At 54.1% G+C, this 14,940-nt stretch overlaps 1 protein-coding gene across 2 annotated transcripts in view; it reads right to left on the bottom strand.

Moving 5' to 3' along the window:
• Positions 1 to 14,940, bottom strand: part of MAN1A2 (mannosidase alpha class 1A member 2) — a 541,780-nt gene that overhangs the window by 196,514 nt on the left and 330,326 nt on the right. For both annotated transcript variants that reach the window (XM_085620701.1, XM_085620700.1), the window contains exons 6-7: positions 14,530 to 14,624; positions 7,848 to 7,971 (exon numbers count right to left, since the gene is read on the bottom strand). In XM_085620701.1, coding sequence (XP_085476827.1) covers positions 7,848 to 7,971; positions 14,530 to 14,624 — 219 coding nt within the window. The remainder of the gene's footprint in view (positions 1 to 7,847; positions 7,972 to 14,529; positions 14,625 to 14,940) is intronic.

Raw genomic sequence — 14,940 nt, 5'->3', positions numbered from 1 at the left:
TCTCATACAGCAGTGCTGTGTCATATCTGTGAGAGCTTAGACTACAGACACCGCAGTCCTCTCTCATACAGCAGTGCTGTGTCTGATCTGTGAGACATTAGACTACAGACACCGCAGTCCTCTCTCATACAGCAGTGCATTGTCTGATCTGTGAGACCTTAGACTACAGACACCGCAGTCCTCTCTCATACAGCAGTGCTGTGTCTGATCTGTGAGAGGTTAGACTACAGACACCGCAGTCCTCTCTCATACAGCAGTGCTGTGTCTGATCTGTGAGACATTAGACTACAGACACCGCAGTCCTCTCTCATACGGCAGTGCTGTGTCATATCTGTGAGAGCTTAGACTACAGACACCGCAGTCCTCTCTCATACAGCAGTGCTGTGTCATATCTGTGAGAGCTTAGACTACAGACACCGCAGTACTCTCTCATACAGCAGTGCTGTGACTGATCTGTGAGAGCTTAGACTACAGACACCGCAGTCCTCTCTCATACAGCAGTGCTGTGTCATATCTGTGACAGCTTAGACTACAGACACCGCAGTCCTCTCTCATACAGCAGTGCTGTGTCTGATCTGTGAGACCTTAGACTACAGACACTGCAGTCCTCTCTCATACAGCAGTGCGGTGTCATATCTGTGAGACCTTAGACTACAGACACCGCAGTCCTCTCTCATACAGCAGTGCTGTGTCTGATCTGTGAGACCTTAGACTACAGACACCGCAGTCCTCTCTCATACAGCAGTGCTGTGTCTGATCTGTGAGAGCTTAGACTACAGACACCACAGTCCTCTCTCATACAGCAGTGCTGTGTCTGATCTGTGAGACCTTAGACTACAGACACCGCAGTCCTCTCTCATACAGCAGTGCTGTGTCTGATCTGTGAGACCTTAGACTACAGACACCGCAGTCCTCTCTCATTCAGCAGTGCTGTGTCTGATCTGTGAGAGCTTAGACTACAGACACCGCAGTCCTCTCTCATACAGCAGTGCTGTGTCTGATCTGTGAGACATTAGACTACAGGCACCGCAGTCCTATCTCATATGGCAGTGCTGTGTCATATCTGTGAGACCTTAGACTACAGACACCGCAGTCCTCTCTCAGACAGCAGTGCTGTGTCTGATCTGTGACACCTTAGACTACAGACACCGCAGTCCTCTCTCATACAGCAGTGCTGTGTCTGATCTGTGAGACCTTAGACTACAGACACCGCAGTCCTCTCTCATACAGCAGTGCTGTGTCATATCTGTGAGAGCTTAGACTACTGACACCGCAGTCCTCTCTCAAACAGCAGTGCTGTGTCATATCTGTGAGAGCTTATACTACAGACACCGCAGTCCTCCCTCATACAGCAGTGCTGTGTCTGATCTGTGAGAGCTTATACTACAAACACCTCAGTTCTCTCTCATACGGCAGTGCTGTGTCTGATCTGTGAGACCTTAGACTACAGACACCGCAGTCCTCTCTCATACAGCAGTGCTGTGTCTGATCTGTGAGACCTTAGACTACAGACACCGCAGTCCTCTCTCATACAGCAGTGCTGTGTCTGATCTGTGAGACCTTAGACTACAGACACCGCAGTCCTCTCTCATACAGCAGTGCTGTGTCTGATCTGTGAGACCTTAGACTACAGACACCGCAGTCCTCTCTCATACAGCAGTGCTGTGTCTGATCTGTGAGACCTTAGACTACAGACACCGCAGTCCTCTCTCATACAGCAGTGCTGTGTCTGATCTGTGAGAGCTTAGACTACAGACACCGCAGTCCTCTCTCATACAGCAGTGCTGTGTCTGATCTGTGAGACCTTAGACTACAGACACCGCAGTCCTCTCTCATACAGCAGTGCTGTGTCTGATCTGTGAGACCTTAGACTACAGACACCGCAGTCCTCTCTCATACAGCAGTGCTGTGTCTGATCTGTGAGACCTTAGACTACAGACACCGCAGTCCTCTCTCATACAGCAGTGCTGTGTCATATCTGTAAGAGCTTAGACTACAGACACCGCAGTCCTCTCTGATACAGCAGTGCTGTGTCTGATCTGTGAGAGCTTAGACTACAGACATCGCAGTCCTCTCTGATACAGCAGTGCTGTGTCTGATCTGTGAGACCTTAGACTACAGACACCACAGTCCTCTCTCATACAGCAGTGCTGTGTCTGATCTGTGAGACCTTAAGACTACAGACACCGTAGTCCTCTCTCATACAGCAGTGCTGTGTCTAATCTGTGAGACCTTAGACTACAGACACCGCAGTCCTCTCTCATACAGCAGTGCTGTGTCTAATCTGTGAGAGCTTAGACTACAGACACCGCAGTCCTCTCTCATACAGCAGTGCTGTGTCATATCTGTGAGAGCTTAGACTACAGACACCGCAGTCATCTCTCATACAGCAGTGCTGTGTCATATCTGTGAGAGCTTAGACTACAGACACCGCAGTCCTCTCATATACATCAGTGCTGTGTATGGTCTGTGAGGCCTTAGACTACAGACACCGCAGTCCTCTCTCATACAGCAGTGCTGTGTCATATCTGTGAGAGCTTATACTACAGACACCGCAGTCCTCTCTCATACAGCAGTGCTGTGTCTGATCTGTGAGAGCTTATACTACAGACACCACAGTTCTCTCTCATACGGCAGTGCTGTGTCTGATCTGTGAGACCTTAGACTACAGACACCGCAGTCCTCTCTCATACAGCAGTGCTGTGTCATATCTGTGAGAGCTTAGACTACTGACACCGCAGTCCTCTCTCAAACAGCAGTGCTGTGTCATATCTGTGAGAGCTTATACTACAGACACCGCAGTCCTCCCTCATACAGCAGTGCTGTGTCTGATCTGTGAGAGCTTATACTACAAACACCTCAGTTCTCTCTCATACGGCAGTGCTGTGTCTGATCTGTGAGACCTTAGACTACAGACACCGCAGTCCTCTCTCATACAGCAGTGCTGTGTCTGATCTGTGAGACCTTAGACTACAGACACCGCAGTCCTCTCTCATTCAGCAGAACTGTGTCTGATCTGTGAGACCTTAGACTACAGACACCGCAGTCCTCTCTCATACAGCAGTGCTGTGTCATATCTGTGAGAGCTTAGACTACTGACACCGCAGTCCTCTCTCATACAGCAGTGCCGTGTCATATCTGTGAGAGCTTATACTACAGACACCGCAGTCCGCCCTCATACAGCAGTGCTGTGTCTGATCTGTGAGAGCTTATACTACAGACACCACAGTTCTCTCTCATACGGCAGTGCTGTGTCTGATCTGTGAGAGCTTAGACTACAGACACCACAGTTCTCTCTCATACAGCAGTGCTGTGTCTGATCTGTGAGACCTTAGACTAGACACCGCAGTCCTCTGTCATACAGCAGTGCTGTGTCTGATCTGTGAGAGCTTAGACTACAGACACCACAGTCCTCTCTCATACAGCTGTGATGTGTCATATCTGTGAGAGCTTAGACTACAGACACCGCAGTCCTCTCTCATACAGCAGTGCTGTGTCTGATCTGTGAGACCTTAGACTACAGACACATCTCACACCAAAGCCTAACCTCTTTAGCACTGTTGAGTGTCTGGTCTGTGAGAGCTTAGACTGCAGACAGCCACATCTCACACCACAGCCCTCACACACACTGATACATGCTGTCAGTCAGACACAATGTACAGATGTATAGATCTCACTCCACAGCCCTTCCTCTGCTACATGCCTGAGCTGGAAGATCTGCATGAGTGGGGAATGGCCAGTATCCTATAGCTGTACATGGCATGTGGATCGATCGGGTTCAAAAGTGTATGGCACGTGCAGTCTACCCGGGCGAGACAGTGGGCCCACCCACCTGGAGGTGGGTACATGAGTAGAGTGCAAGGGTCTCGGAGGCCTCCAGGGTCAGGCTTGCAGAGCCTGGGGATGTCTCCGGAGCTGGCCTGTGGGGTGCAGGCACTTCAGCAGATCTCCACCTTAGAATCATTGGAGCATCAGTCTTGGTGCCTGGGCAGTAGCATCCCTGGTGGGATAATGATGCATAACATCTCCTCCAGTCCTATTAGACTGTCTTTGCTTGGTTGCTGCCCCCTGGTGGGTTCAGTGAGCTGCCTTTCATGTCTGTCTGGTGGTGCACCGGGGTCCCTCCAGACTTGAGCCTGGTAGGGGTATGCCTGACGGGATAATGATCTATTCCCTCTCCTCCGGTCTTATTAGGCTGTTGTTGGCCGGCTGCCTCCTCGTGGGAGGTTCAGAGAGGTGGGTTATGTCTTCCAGGTATAGTCTTGTGTTGCAGGACACTTCTTCCAAGCTAAGGTGATGAACTGTTCTCTTTCCATGGGCCTCGCACCTTCCATCTAGAAGCATGCGGAGATCCTTCCGCTCCTTAGAAAGCCTTCTGCTGATCCGAAGGTGCTTGGTAATTACAGGCCCATCTCTCTTCTACCTTCTCTTTCTAAGGCGCTGGAGAAGCTTGTGAATAGAGTAATTTCAGACTATGCTGAGCGTCATAATCTCCTACACATCAATCAATCTGGCTTCAGGGCTAATTATAGTACGGAGACGGCTCTGTTGGAGGTTACCACGCACATCGAGGACAAGCTTGACCAGGGCGGCAGAGCTATTATCAGAGGTCTTCGATACGGTCCCACATGACAGGCTCCTGGAGCGGTTATGAGATATTGGCATCGGTGGATCCGCGCTCTCATGGCTAGCCGCCTTTCTTGAGGACAGAAGCCAGGAAATGTAGGTGCCCCCTTCAGCTTCCCCAATGCCCACTCTGAAAGTGGTGGTCCCTCAGGGCTCTCTTCGAAGCCCTACTCTCTTCAACCTTTACATGTGGCCCCTCGCATCTCTCGCGGAAGCTTGTGGGGCCAAAATAATCTCATATGCCGATGATACACCGCTGATTTTGACCTTTGAGAAGGGAGGAGTTTGACGGTGTTTCACTGGCTCAATAGGAATCAACTCAAATGTAATTACGAGAAATCTGAAATTGTCTTTTTTGGCTCTTCATCTGTGGTCGACTGGAGACAATGGTGGCCGGAGGAGATGCCCCCGCCCCTCTCAGCCCAATCTACGGTTAAGAACCTCAGCATCAACCCTCAGCATCTACATTGACAATATGCTCTCTCTATGAGACCCCAAATCCAGTCCCTAGTGCGCATCTGCTGTGGCATGGTATGTATGTTCAGAATGTTTCTACCTCTTCTCTCACTCGACACCAGGAAAACCCTGGTCCAGGCTCTGGTTAGTTCCAGACTGGACTACACTAACATCCTCTACCTGGCCTTCCAGGCTATCTCCTCCAGCGCCTTCAAGTGGTTCAGAATGCCGCGGTCAGACTGGTCCTTAGGCTGAAGCCCAGGACTAACAGGACCCCACATCTGAAGGCATTGCACTGGCTTCCTATGAGTAAAAGGATCAACTTTAAGGCCCTGGTAATGTTCTCCGAAGCCCTCCACAGTAAGGGCGCTCGCTACCTCAGGGCAAGAGTCAGCCCCTACTTGACTGCCAGATCCCGGAGGTCGTCCTTCATGGGCCCGGCCTGCGCCCCCACAGTACGCCTTGCCCGGGTGGGGGCAGATCTTTTGGGTGGCTGGGAGCTCAACGGTGGAACCAACTCCCGGCTTCTCTCAGATCTACGGCTGACCTGGCGGCATTTAAGAAGCTTCTCAAAACAAGGCTCTTTCGGTGCCAGGCGTGTGTGTCAGGTTTGTTAGTTTGATACCATTCGCACCGGGACACTCTTGCTGAGTAGCCGTGCGCTCTATAAACGTGTTTCATTCATTCATTCATTTATTCTGCAGGGCTCAAAGTCTTCGCCTTTAGTATATTCAGCTCCACCAAAGGCTTCCTTTGAGCCTTTGTGTGAGGTGTGTCTCAGACTTTACCCATTCTGGATCAGCCATAGCCCAGAGTGTATATGGCCGGCCAGAATATTATTGGGGGCCACACCTAGTTTTGTAATTAAGCATTATGCTTTTATAAAGTGTGCGAACACTCGGTACTTAGGGACATTTTGTCGAGGATGGCGCATTTGTATGACGTGAACAGAGAACCAAGCAGCTCCGTATGAAGGTTGAAGGTGACCGGAGACATTATGGACCCCTGGGGGACTCCACATGCGATGGAATCTTTTATGACCTGGAGGTGCCAATGAGAACAGACTGAAGCCGGCTGGAAAGGTAGAATGAGAACAGATGAAGGACATAATCTATGTATCCCATACACTGCTCAAGGGTGTGTATAAAGGTTCGATGGTCACTGTGTCCAAGGCACCGGAGAGGTCCACCAATACCAGGAGGCACAGGTCATCTTAATCTGCGATCAAGAGTGCACAGTCTACGATGCGCAAGGTAGAGGTCTCTGCGCTGCAGCATCATCTGAAGCCAGACTGGGGGTCGTGCAGGAGTTGGTTGGAACTGATGTGTTGAATATACACTGCGTTTCCAATGCTCTTGCCGATGAATGGTAGATGATCGATCGTCCGGAAGCTTGCGAGGTCATCAGGGTCTGGTGCAGGTCTCCTTAAAAGTGGGATGAACTCACCTCTTGAGAGCTTCTGGGGAGATGCCCTGAGTGAGAGGCGTGAACAATGAAAAGCAGGGGTTCGAGAGCGTCCCCAGAGGGAGCCCTGATGAAGGGCGATGGTAAGACATCTTCAAAAGAAGTGGCGCTGAGGGACTCCAGTGTCTCAGCCAGATCAGAGACCGAGGAGGCTGACTATCGGGAGATTGCATGGGAGGGGAGGGCACAAGAAGTGACGGACGTTTGGTATCGTCGATGTGCTATCGAATCTCCTGTATCTTTTCAGTGAAAAAGAGGGTGATGGCTTTGCACACTTCTGTAGAGTAAGGAATAGCTGGGTCTGGCGAGGGGGTTGATCCAGCGCTTGACTGTCCTGAGAAGCGTTCTGCTTCTGCTGGCAGCTTCATGACGGTGCTAGTAAGTGTCTTGCGTTGGTCGATGTGATGAGCTGTCTGAGCAGTGGAACTCCACAATCAAGAGGTCCTCCGAGTTCTGTTTCTTTCATTTTCGGACCCGTCTGTGAATGGATCGCTTATTGTCATCAAGGTCCTTAGAGTACTAGGGCACTCAAGGCTTTGTAACTGGCGGGTACACCATCGCCTCGCTTTCCCAAAGCATCGCTGAAGGTGTTTAGAAGGGTGAGATCAAAACACAGGTGTCCCCTTCATTTGTAATCCAGAAAGGAGGTCTCCCTCTACGTGGAGGTCATCTTTCCTGGCAGTGGGGGCTTCTCTAGGTCTCGCTGACTAATGGAGAAAGCTGCTCTCCCATCTCTTCTCGCTGACCCATGACACTCCAGCCTCCCCTAAGAGAAGCATACGTCAGTCACTCAACACCAGGCAGCACACGCTGAACGAGACAGGGGAAGTATCTTGAGACATCACTGAGAGGTGCCAGACATGGACAGGCATGTGGACGGGCACACGCGGGGACACACACATACCCTGCATCCTCCACCCTGAGCCTTGACCCTCCAGCCTCCCCTAAGAGAAGCATACCTCAGTCACTCAACACCAGGCAGCAGTCACCGAACCAGGACTGGGGAAGCATCTCGTGACATCACTGAGAGGTGGCACACATGGACAGGCATGTGGACAGGCACACACGGGGACACACACATACCCTGCATCCTCCACCCTGAGCCATGACCATCCAGCCTCCCCTAAGAGAAGCATACCTCAGTCACTCCTCACCACCAGGCAGCAGACACCGAACCAGGACTGGGAAAGTATCTCGAGACATCACTGAGTGGTGGCACACATGGACACGCATGTGGACTGGCACACACGGGGGCACACTTGCCCGTACTCTCCACCCCGGTGCGACCACGCTGCCCTTACCTTATTGTAGTACACAGGGTCTCCGCTCAGGTAGCTAAGGTGTACAAACTCCATGTGCAGGGTACCGAACTCAGCCAGGATGCTGCTGCCCGCCGAGGCCCAGCCCCAGTTCCGCCCGACACCACTGCGGAGAAACACAGAAGGCCATGAGAGAAGGCTTGGTGGGACAAGGCGAGCTGAGGGTACTGGGGGGAGGAGACTGTATAGAGAGAGCAGAGTGAAGAAGTAGTATTTTATTCATCTTTAGCCATTAAAATGAATACCAAAATATACTTAAACAGAAAGAGGCCCCATAACGCACACTTACACCCCCTTCTGATCCTTTCTACCAGATCTAGTAAATATGAACATTTATCCACACCCGATGAATCTCCAGATCTCCCCCCCCTTACCAAGACCCCCTCATAGTAACCAAAGCACCTTCTGTGAAGAAATATCATGGCAAGGAATGCTAGATCCTGCGACACTGGCCGGTTCCATGAGACGCCAGAGGCCCAGGGCACTGCCGCAGGACAGGGCACTCTCCACTACAACAGCAGAGCTCGTGGGGTACCAAAGGCATCAACGTGGGCTACCAGGGGCATTACTGTGGGTGGCCACAGGCATCACTGTGGGCTACCACAGGAATCACAGTGGGCTACCAGGGGCATTACCATGGGCGACCACAGGCATCACCATGGGCGACCACAGGCATCACTATGGGTGACCACAGGCATAACCATGGGCTACCACAGACATCCTCATTGGCTACCACAGACATCACTGTGGGCTACCGAAGGTGTCACTGTGGGCGACCACAGGCTGGGCTAGCACAGGCATCACCGTGGGCGGCCACAGGCATCACCATGGGCTACCACAGGCATCCTCGTTGGCTACCACAGGCATCACTGTGGGCTACAGAAGGTGTCACCGTGAGCGACCACAGGCTGGGTTACCACAGGCGTCACCGTGGGCAACCACAGGCATTACCATGGGCTACCGTGGGTGTCCGCCTGAGCAGGTATCGGATAGTGTCTGTGGTAAGGTCTGGCAGAGGGACTGGGATTTGGCCTGGCAGACCGGACGTGCGTGTCCGCCTGAGCAGGTATCGGATAGTGTCTGGGTGAAGGCCAGACAAAGAGGCTGAGCCTGGCAGACCTGAAGCGCGTGCCCGCCTGTGCAGGCATCGGATAGCGTCTGGGCGAACGCCAGGCAGAGGTGCTACGCTTGGCAGACTGGACATTTGTGTTTGGCTTAGCAGGCATCGGATAGTGTCTGTGTTAAGGCCAGGCCGAGGGACTGGGTCTGGCAGACCGGACGCGCATGTCCACCTGTGCTGGCATTGGACAGTGTCTGGATGAAAGCCAGGCAGAGGGGCTGGGATTGGGCCTGGCAAACCGGGCGCGCGTGTCCGCCTGAGCAGGCATCGGATAGTATCTGGATGAAGGCCAGGCAGAGAGGCTGGGCCTGGCAGACCCAACGTGCGTGTCTGCCTGAGCAGGCATTGGATAGTGTCTGGGTGAATGCCAGGCAGATGGGCTGGGCGTGGCAGACCGGACGCGCGTGCCTGTCTGAGCAGGTATCGGATAGTGTCTGGGTGAAGGCCAGGCACAGCGGATGGGCCTGGCAGACCAGGCATGCTTGTCCACCTGAGCAGGCATCGGCTAGTGTCTGGGTGAAGGCCAGGCAGATGGGCTGGGCCTGACAGACCGGATGCGCGTGTCCGCCTGAGCAGGATCGGATAGTGTCTAGGTGAAGGCCAAGCAGAGGGGCTGGTCCTGTCAGATTGGACGTACGTGTCCGCCTGAGCAGGCATCAGATAGTGTCTGGGTGAAGGCTCGGCTGAGGGGTTGGGATTGGGCCTGACAAACCGGACACGCGTGTCCGCCTGAGCAGGCATTGGATAGAGTCTGGTTGAAGGCCAGGCAGAGGGGCTGGGCCTGGCCGACCTGAAGCACGTGCCTGTCTGAGCAGGCATCGGATAGTGTCTGGGTGAAGGTCAGGCAGAGGGGCTGGGCCTGGCAGATGGGACGTATGTCGCCGAAGCAGGCATCTGATAGTGCCTGGGTGAAGGCGAGGCAGATAGGATGGGCCTGGCAGACCGGACGTGCATGTCCGCCTGAGCAGGCATTGGCTAGTGTCTGGGTGAAGGCCAGGCAGAGGGGCTGGGCCTGGCAGACCGGACGCGCGTGTCTGCCTGAGCAGGCATCGGATAGTGTCTAGGGGCAGAGGGGCTGGGACTGGCAGACGGACGCATGTGTCCACCTGAGCAGGCATCGGCTAGTGTCTGGATGAAAGCCAGGCAGAGGGGCTGGGTTTGGGCCTGGCAAACCAGTTGCGTGTGTCCGTCTAAGCAGGTATCGGCTAGTTTCTGGGTGAAGGCCAGGCAGAGGGGCTGGGCCTGGCAGACAGGGCATGCGTGTCCAGCTGAGCAGTCATCGGATAGTGTCTGGGAGAAGGCCAGGCAGAGGGGCTGGGCTTGGCAGACAGGGCGTGCGTGTCCGTCTGAGCAGTCATCGGATAGCGTCTGGGTGAAGGCCAGGCAGAGGGCCTGGCAGACCGGGCGTGCGTGTTCATCTGAGCAGGCATCGGATAGTGTCTGGGTGAAGGCCAGACAGAGAGGCTGGGCCTGGCAGACCGGACACGTGTCCACCTGAGCAGGCATCGGATAGTGTCTGGGTGAAGGCCAGGCAGAGGGGCTGGGCCTGCCAGACCGGACGAGCGTGTCCGCCTGAGCAGACATCGGATAGTGTCTGGGTGAAGGCCAGGCCGAGCGGATGGGCCTGGCAGACCAGACGTACGTGTCCGCAGACCAGACATACGTGTCCACCTGAGCAGGCATTGGATAGTATGTGTGTTAATGCCAGGCAGAGGGGCTGGGCCTGGCAGACCGGACATCGGTGCCCGCCTGAGCAGGCATCGGATAGTGTATGGGTGAAGGACAGGCAGAGCGGATGGGTCTGGCGACCAGACGTACGTGCCTGCCTAAGCAGGTATCGAATAGTGTCTGTGATAAGGCAAGGCAGAGAGGATGGGCCTGGCAGACCAGTTGTGCTTGTCCGCCTGAGCAGGCATCGGAAAGTGTCTGGGTGAAGGCCAGGCAGAGGGGCCGAGCGGGCAGACCGGACGCGCGTGCCCGCCGGAGAAGGCACCAGATAGTGTCTGGGTGAAGGCCAGGCAGAGCGGCTGGGCCTGGCAGACCAGACATACGTGTCTGCAGACCAGACATACGTGCCCACCTGAGCAGGCATTGGATAGTATGTGCGTTAAGGCCAGGCAGAGCAGCTGGGCCTGGCACACCGGACGCGCGTGTCGTCCTGTGCAGGCATCGGATAGTGACTGGGTGAAGGCGAGGCAGAGGGGATGGGTCTGGCGACCAGATGTACGTGTCCGCCTGAGCAGGCATCGGATAGTGTCTGGGTGAAGGCGAGGCATAGGGGATGGGTCTGGCGACCAGATGTACGTGTCCGCCTGAGCAGGCATCGGATAGTGACTGGGTGAAGACGAGGCAGAGGCAGAGGGGATGGGTCTGGCGACCAGACGTACGTGTCCACCTGAGCAGCTTTCGAGTGACCCTGAGACACAGTGGACCTGATTGTTCTATACGGAGAGATCTTCTGAAGGTCGTGGAGATGGGGCAAGATATGAGATTAGTAAAGAGACAGACAAGACTTAAACCTAGTGCACTGAAGCTACTTTGTGCAGCACTTTGATGCAGCGCTAGGATACCCTCAAAGGCGCTTTATAAATACACATAACTTCTAGGGGTTGTGATCGCTCTGGTGGTCGGAAGGAGCCATCCAACAGGCCACCCAAAGACACGGCCAAGTGAAGTCATTGAAGGAGATCAAAGGACCCACTGGTTGGGCTACAGACCATCAGGGGACAGTGGCCATGAATAGAAAAGTGCAGGACCAGGAAGAGACTGGCTTCTGAAGGGCCCACACGGCGCAGTAATGTCTACTCCACACCGGGTACAGTTGCTGAAGCGCCTCGTTGAGAAGCTCAGAGCATCGCTAATCACATGAAAATGAGCAACAGAAGAAAAACAGCCAAAGGCAAACATCACCTGCTCAGTAATTAAAGCCACCTGGATGTGAACAACATGTTCACATGGCATAGCGCCCACATGGCACTGCACGGAAGGGCGGTGCCTGCTGCCAGCCTAACTGTGGCACAACCAGCCACAGGGCCAGTGGCAGCTGGTGCTTCCCCATGGGTGGTGTTTGCATCACACCACAACTGTTGTCCTGCCAGGGGACGACTGCATGCAACAATCAACACAAGATGCAAGCAGAGCAAGGATAAATCACTCATCTCTATAGACAGCCTGACTGAGCAACTCAGGAAGTACGAAGCAGGGGCACACACACACCTCAGAAACAACAAATCATGCCTATCTTTAGATAGTGCAAACAGCCTCTGTCAGATCAGATGAACACTCTCTGCAACTCAAGAAGTATCATTCAAACACAAACACACAACAGGCACTTCCAACACCCACTGTGTACTGGACATTGACTCCCAACACTTAACTACGCGCTAGAGTATGTCGTAAAACACTTACTGCGCGCTGGACGGTGCCTTCCAACACTTACTGCTTGGTGGACATTGCCTTCCAACACTTATTACATGCTGGACGGTGCCTTCAAACACTTAGTACGTGGTGGCGGTGCCGTCCTACACTTACTGCGCACTGGCAGTGTCTTCCAACACTTACTGTGCACTGACGGTGCCTTCCAAGACTTTCTGCGCGGTGGGCGGTGCCTTCCTACACTCACTGTGTACTGGGCGGTGCCTTCTTACAATTACTGCGCACTGGGCGGAGCCTTTCTGCACTCACTGTGTACTGGGTGGTGCCTTTCTGCACTCACTCCGTACTGGGCTGTGCCTTCCTACAATTACTGAGCACTGGGAGGTGCCTTCCAGCACTCACTGTGCACTGGGCGGTGCATTCCTACACTTACTGAGCACTGCCTTCATACACTCACTGTGCACTGGGCGGTGCCTTCCAACACTCACTGCTTGGTGGACATTGCCTTCCAACACTTACTACATGCTGGACGGTGCCTTCCTACACTTACTGCACACTGACAGTGCCTTCCAAGACTTCCTGCACGGTGGGCGGTGCCTTCCTACACTCACTGTGTACTGAGCGCTGCCTTCCTACACTCACTGTGTACTGAGCGCTGCCTACCTACAATTACTGCGCACTGGGCAGTGCCTTTCTGCACTCACTGTGTACTGGGCGGTGTCTTCCTACAATTACTGAGTGCTGCCTTCATACACTTACTGAGCACTGGGCGGTGCCTACCAGCACTCACTGTGCACTGGGCGGTGCCTTCCAACACTCACTGAGTGCTGGGCGGTGCCTTCCAGCACTCACTGTGCACTGGGCGGTGCCTTCCAACACTTACTGCGCACTGGCAGTACCTTCCTACACTTAATGCGCACTGGGCGGTGCCTTCCAACACTTACTAAACGCTGGACGGTGCCTTCAAACACTTAGTACGCGCTGGATGGTGCCTTCCAACACTCACTGAGCGCTGGGCGGAGCCTTCAATAACTTTCTGAACACTGGGCGGTGTCTTCCAACACTTACTGCACACTGGGCGGTGCCTTCCAACACTTACTGCGCACTGGGCGGTACTTTCCAGCACTCACTGTGCACTGGTGGTGCCTTCCAACACTTACTGTGCACTGGCGATGCCTTCCAACGCTTACTGCACACTGGCCATGCCTTCCAGAACTCACTGTGCACTGGGCGGTGCCTTCCAACACTCACTGAGCACTGAGCGACGCCTTCTAACACTTACTGCGCACTGGGCAGTGCCTTCCAACACTTACTGAGCGCTGGGCAGTGCCTTCCAGCACTCACTGTGTACTGGGCGGTAACTTCAAACACTCACTGTGTACCGGGCGGTGCCTTCCAACACTCACTGTGTACTGGACGGTGCCTTCCAACACTCACTGTGTACTGGGCAGTGCCTTCAAACACTCACTGTGTACTGGGCGGTGCCTTCCAACACTCACTGTGTACTGGGCGGTGCCTTCAAACACTCACTGTGTACCGGGCGGTGCCTTCCAACACTCACTGTGTAGTCGGCGGTGCCTTCCAACACTTACTGCGTGCTGAGCGGTGCCTTCCAACACTCACTGTGTACTGGGCGGTGCCTTCCAACACTCACTGTGTACTGGGCGGTGCCTTCCAACACTCACTGTGTACTGGACAGTGCCTTCAAACACTCACTGCGTACTGGGCGGTGCCTTCCAACACTCACTGTGTACTGGGCGGTGCCTTCAAACACTCATTGTGTACCGGGCGGTGCCTTCCAACACTCACTGTCTACTGGGCGGTGCCTTCCAACACTTACTGCGCGCTGCCTTCCAACACTCACTGTGTACTGGGCGGTGCCTTCCAACACTCACTGTGTACTGGGCGGTGCCTTCCAACACTTACTGTGCGCTGGCCGGTGCCTTCCAACTCTCACTGTGTACCGGGCGGTGCCTTCCAACACTTACTGTGTACTGGGCGGTGCCTTAAAACACTCACTGTGTACCGGGCGGTGGCTTCCAACACTCAATGTGTACTGGGCGGTGCCTTCCAACACTTACTGCGCGCCGGACGGTGCCGGTCAGTTTCTACCTTCTGAGGGATGGGGGGGTCCAACAGTGACATGTGCAGGTCAATGCACACACTTACCTCTTCAGGTTCACCATCGCCCAGGGGATGCCGGTCGGTGTGTTGAATGCTGGGAGGAGTTTTCCTGCAAGCTGCACCGCCTTATCCTTGAACACCTAAAGCCAAACAAAGAAGGATCAACATTACTAGGGAGGCCGAGCAGCGGGCCCCAAATATGCTTATGTAAACAAAGCAAAGGAGAGTATATTTAAATCACTGAGGAATGACAGACATCCCCAGTGCCTTTTCCGCAGAGAAAGGCTGACCACACACAGACATCCTTTCTGACATACTGTGGGGGCACTGCTATGACCCCAGCTCGCCCTCAGTGGGGGGGGGGGCGCTGTGGTGCCAGGCTTTGACCCCGCCCACTTCCCACTCTCTCACCACATGCTGGACATTGTAGCTTTAAGAAGCACTACTGAGAAAGGG

The sequence above is a fragment of the Triturus cristatus genome, chromosome 8, assembly GCF_964204655.1.
Source record: "Triturus cristatus chromosome 8, aTriCri1.1, whole genome shotgun sequence".
Lineage (NCBI taxonomy): Eukaryota > Metazoa > Chordata > Amphibia > Caudata > Salamandridae > Triturus > Triturus cristatus.
The sequence above is the reverse complement of the archived record's forward strand: the minus strand, read 5'-3'. Positions and strand labels throughout refer to the sequence as shown.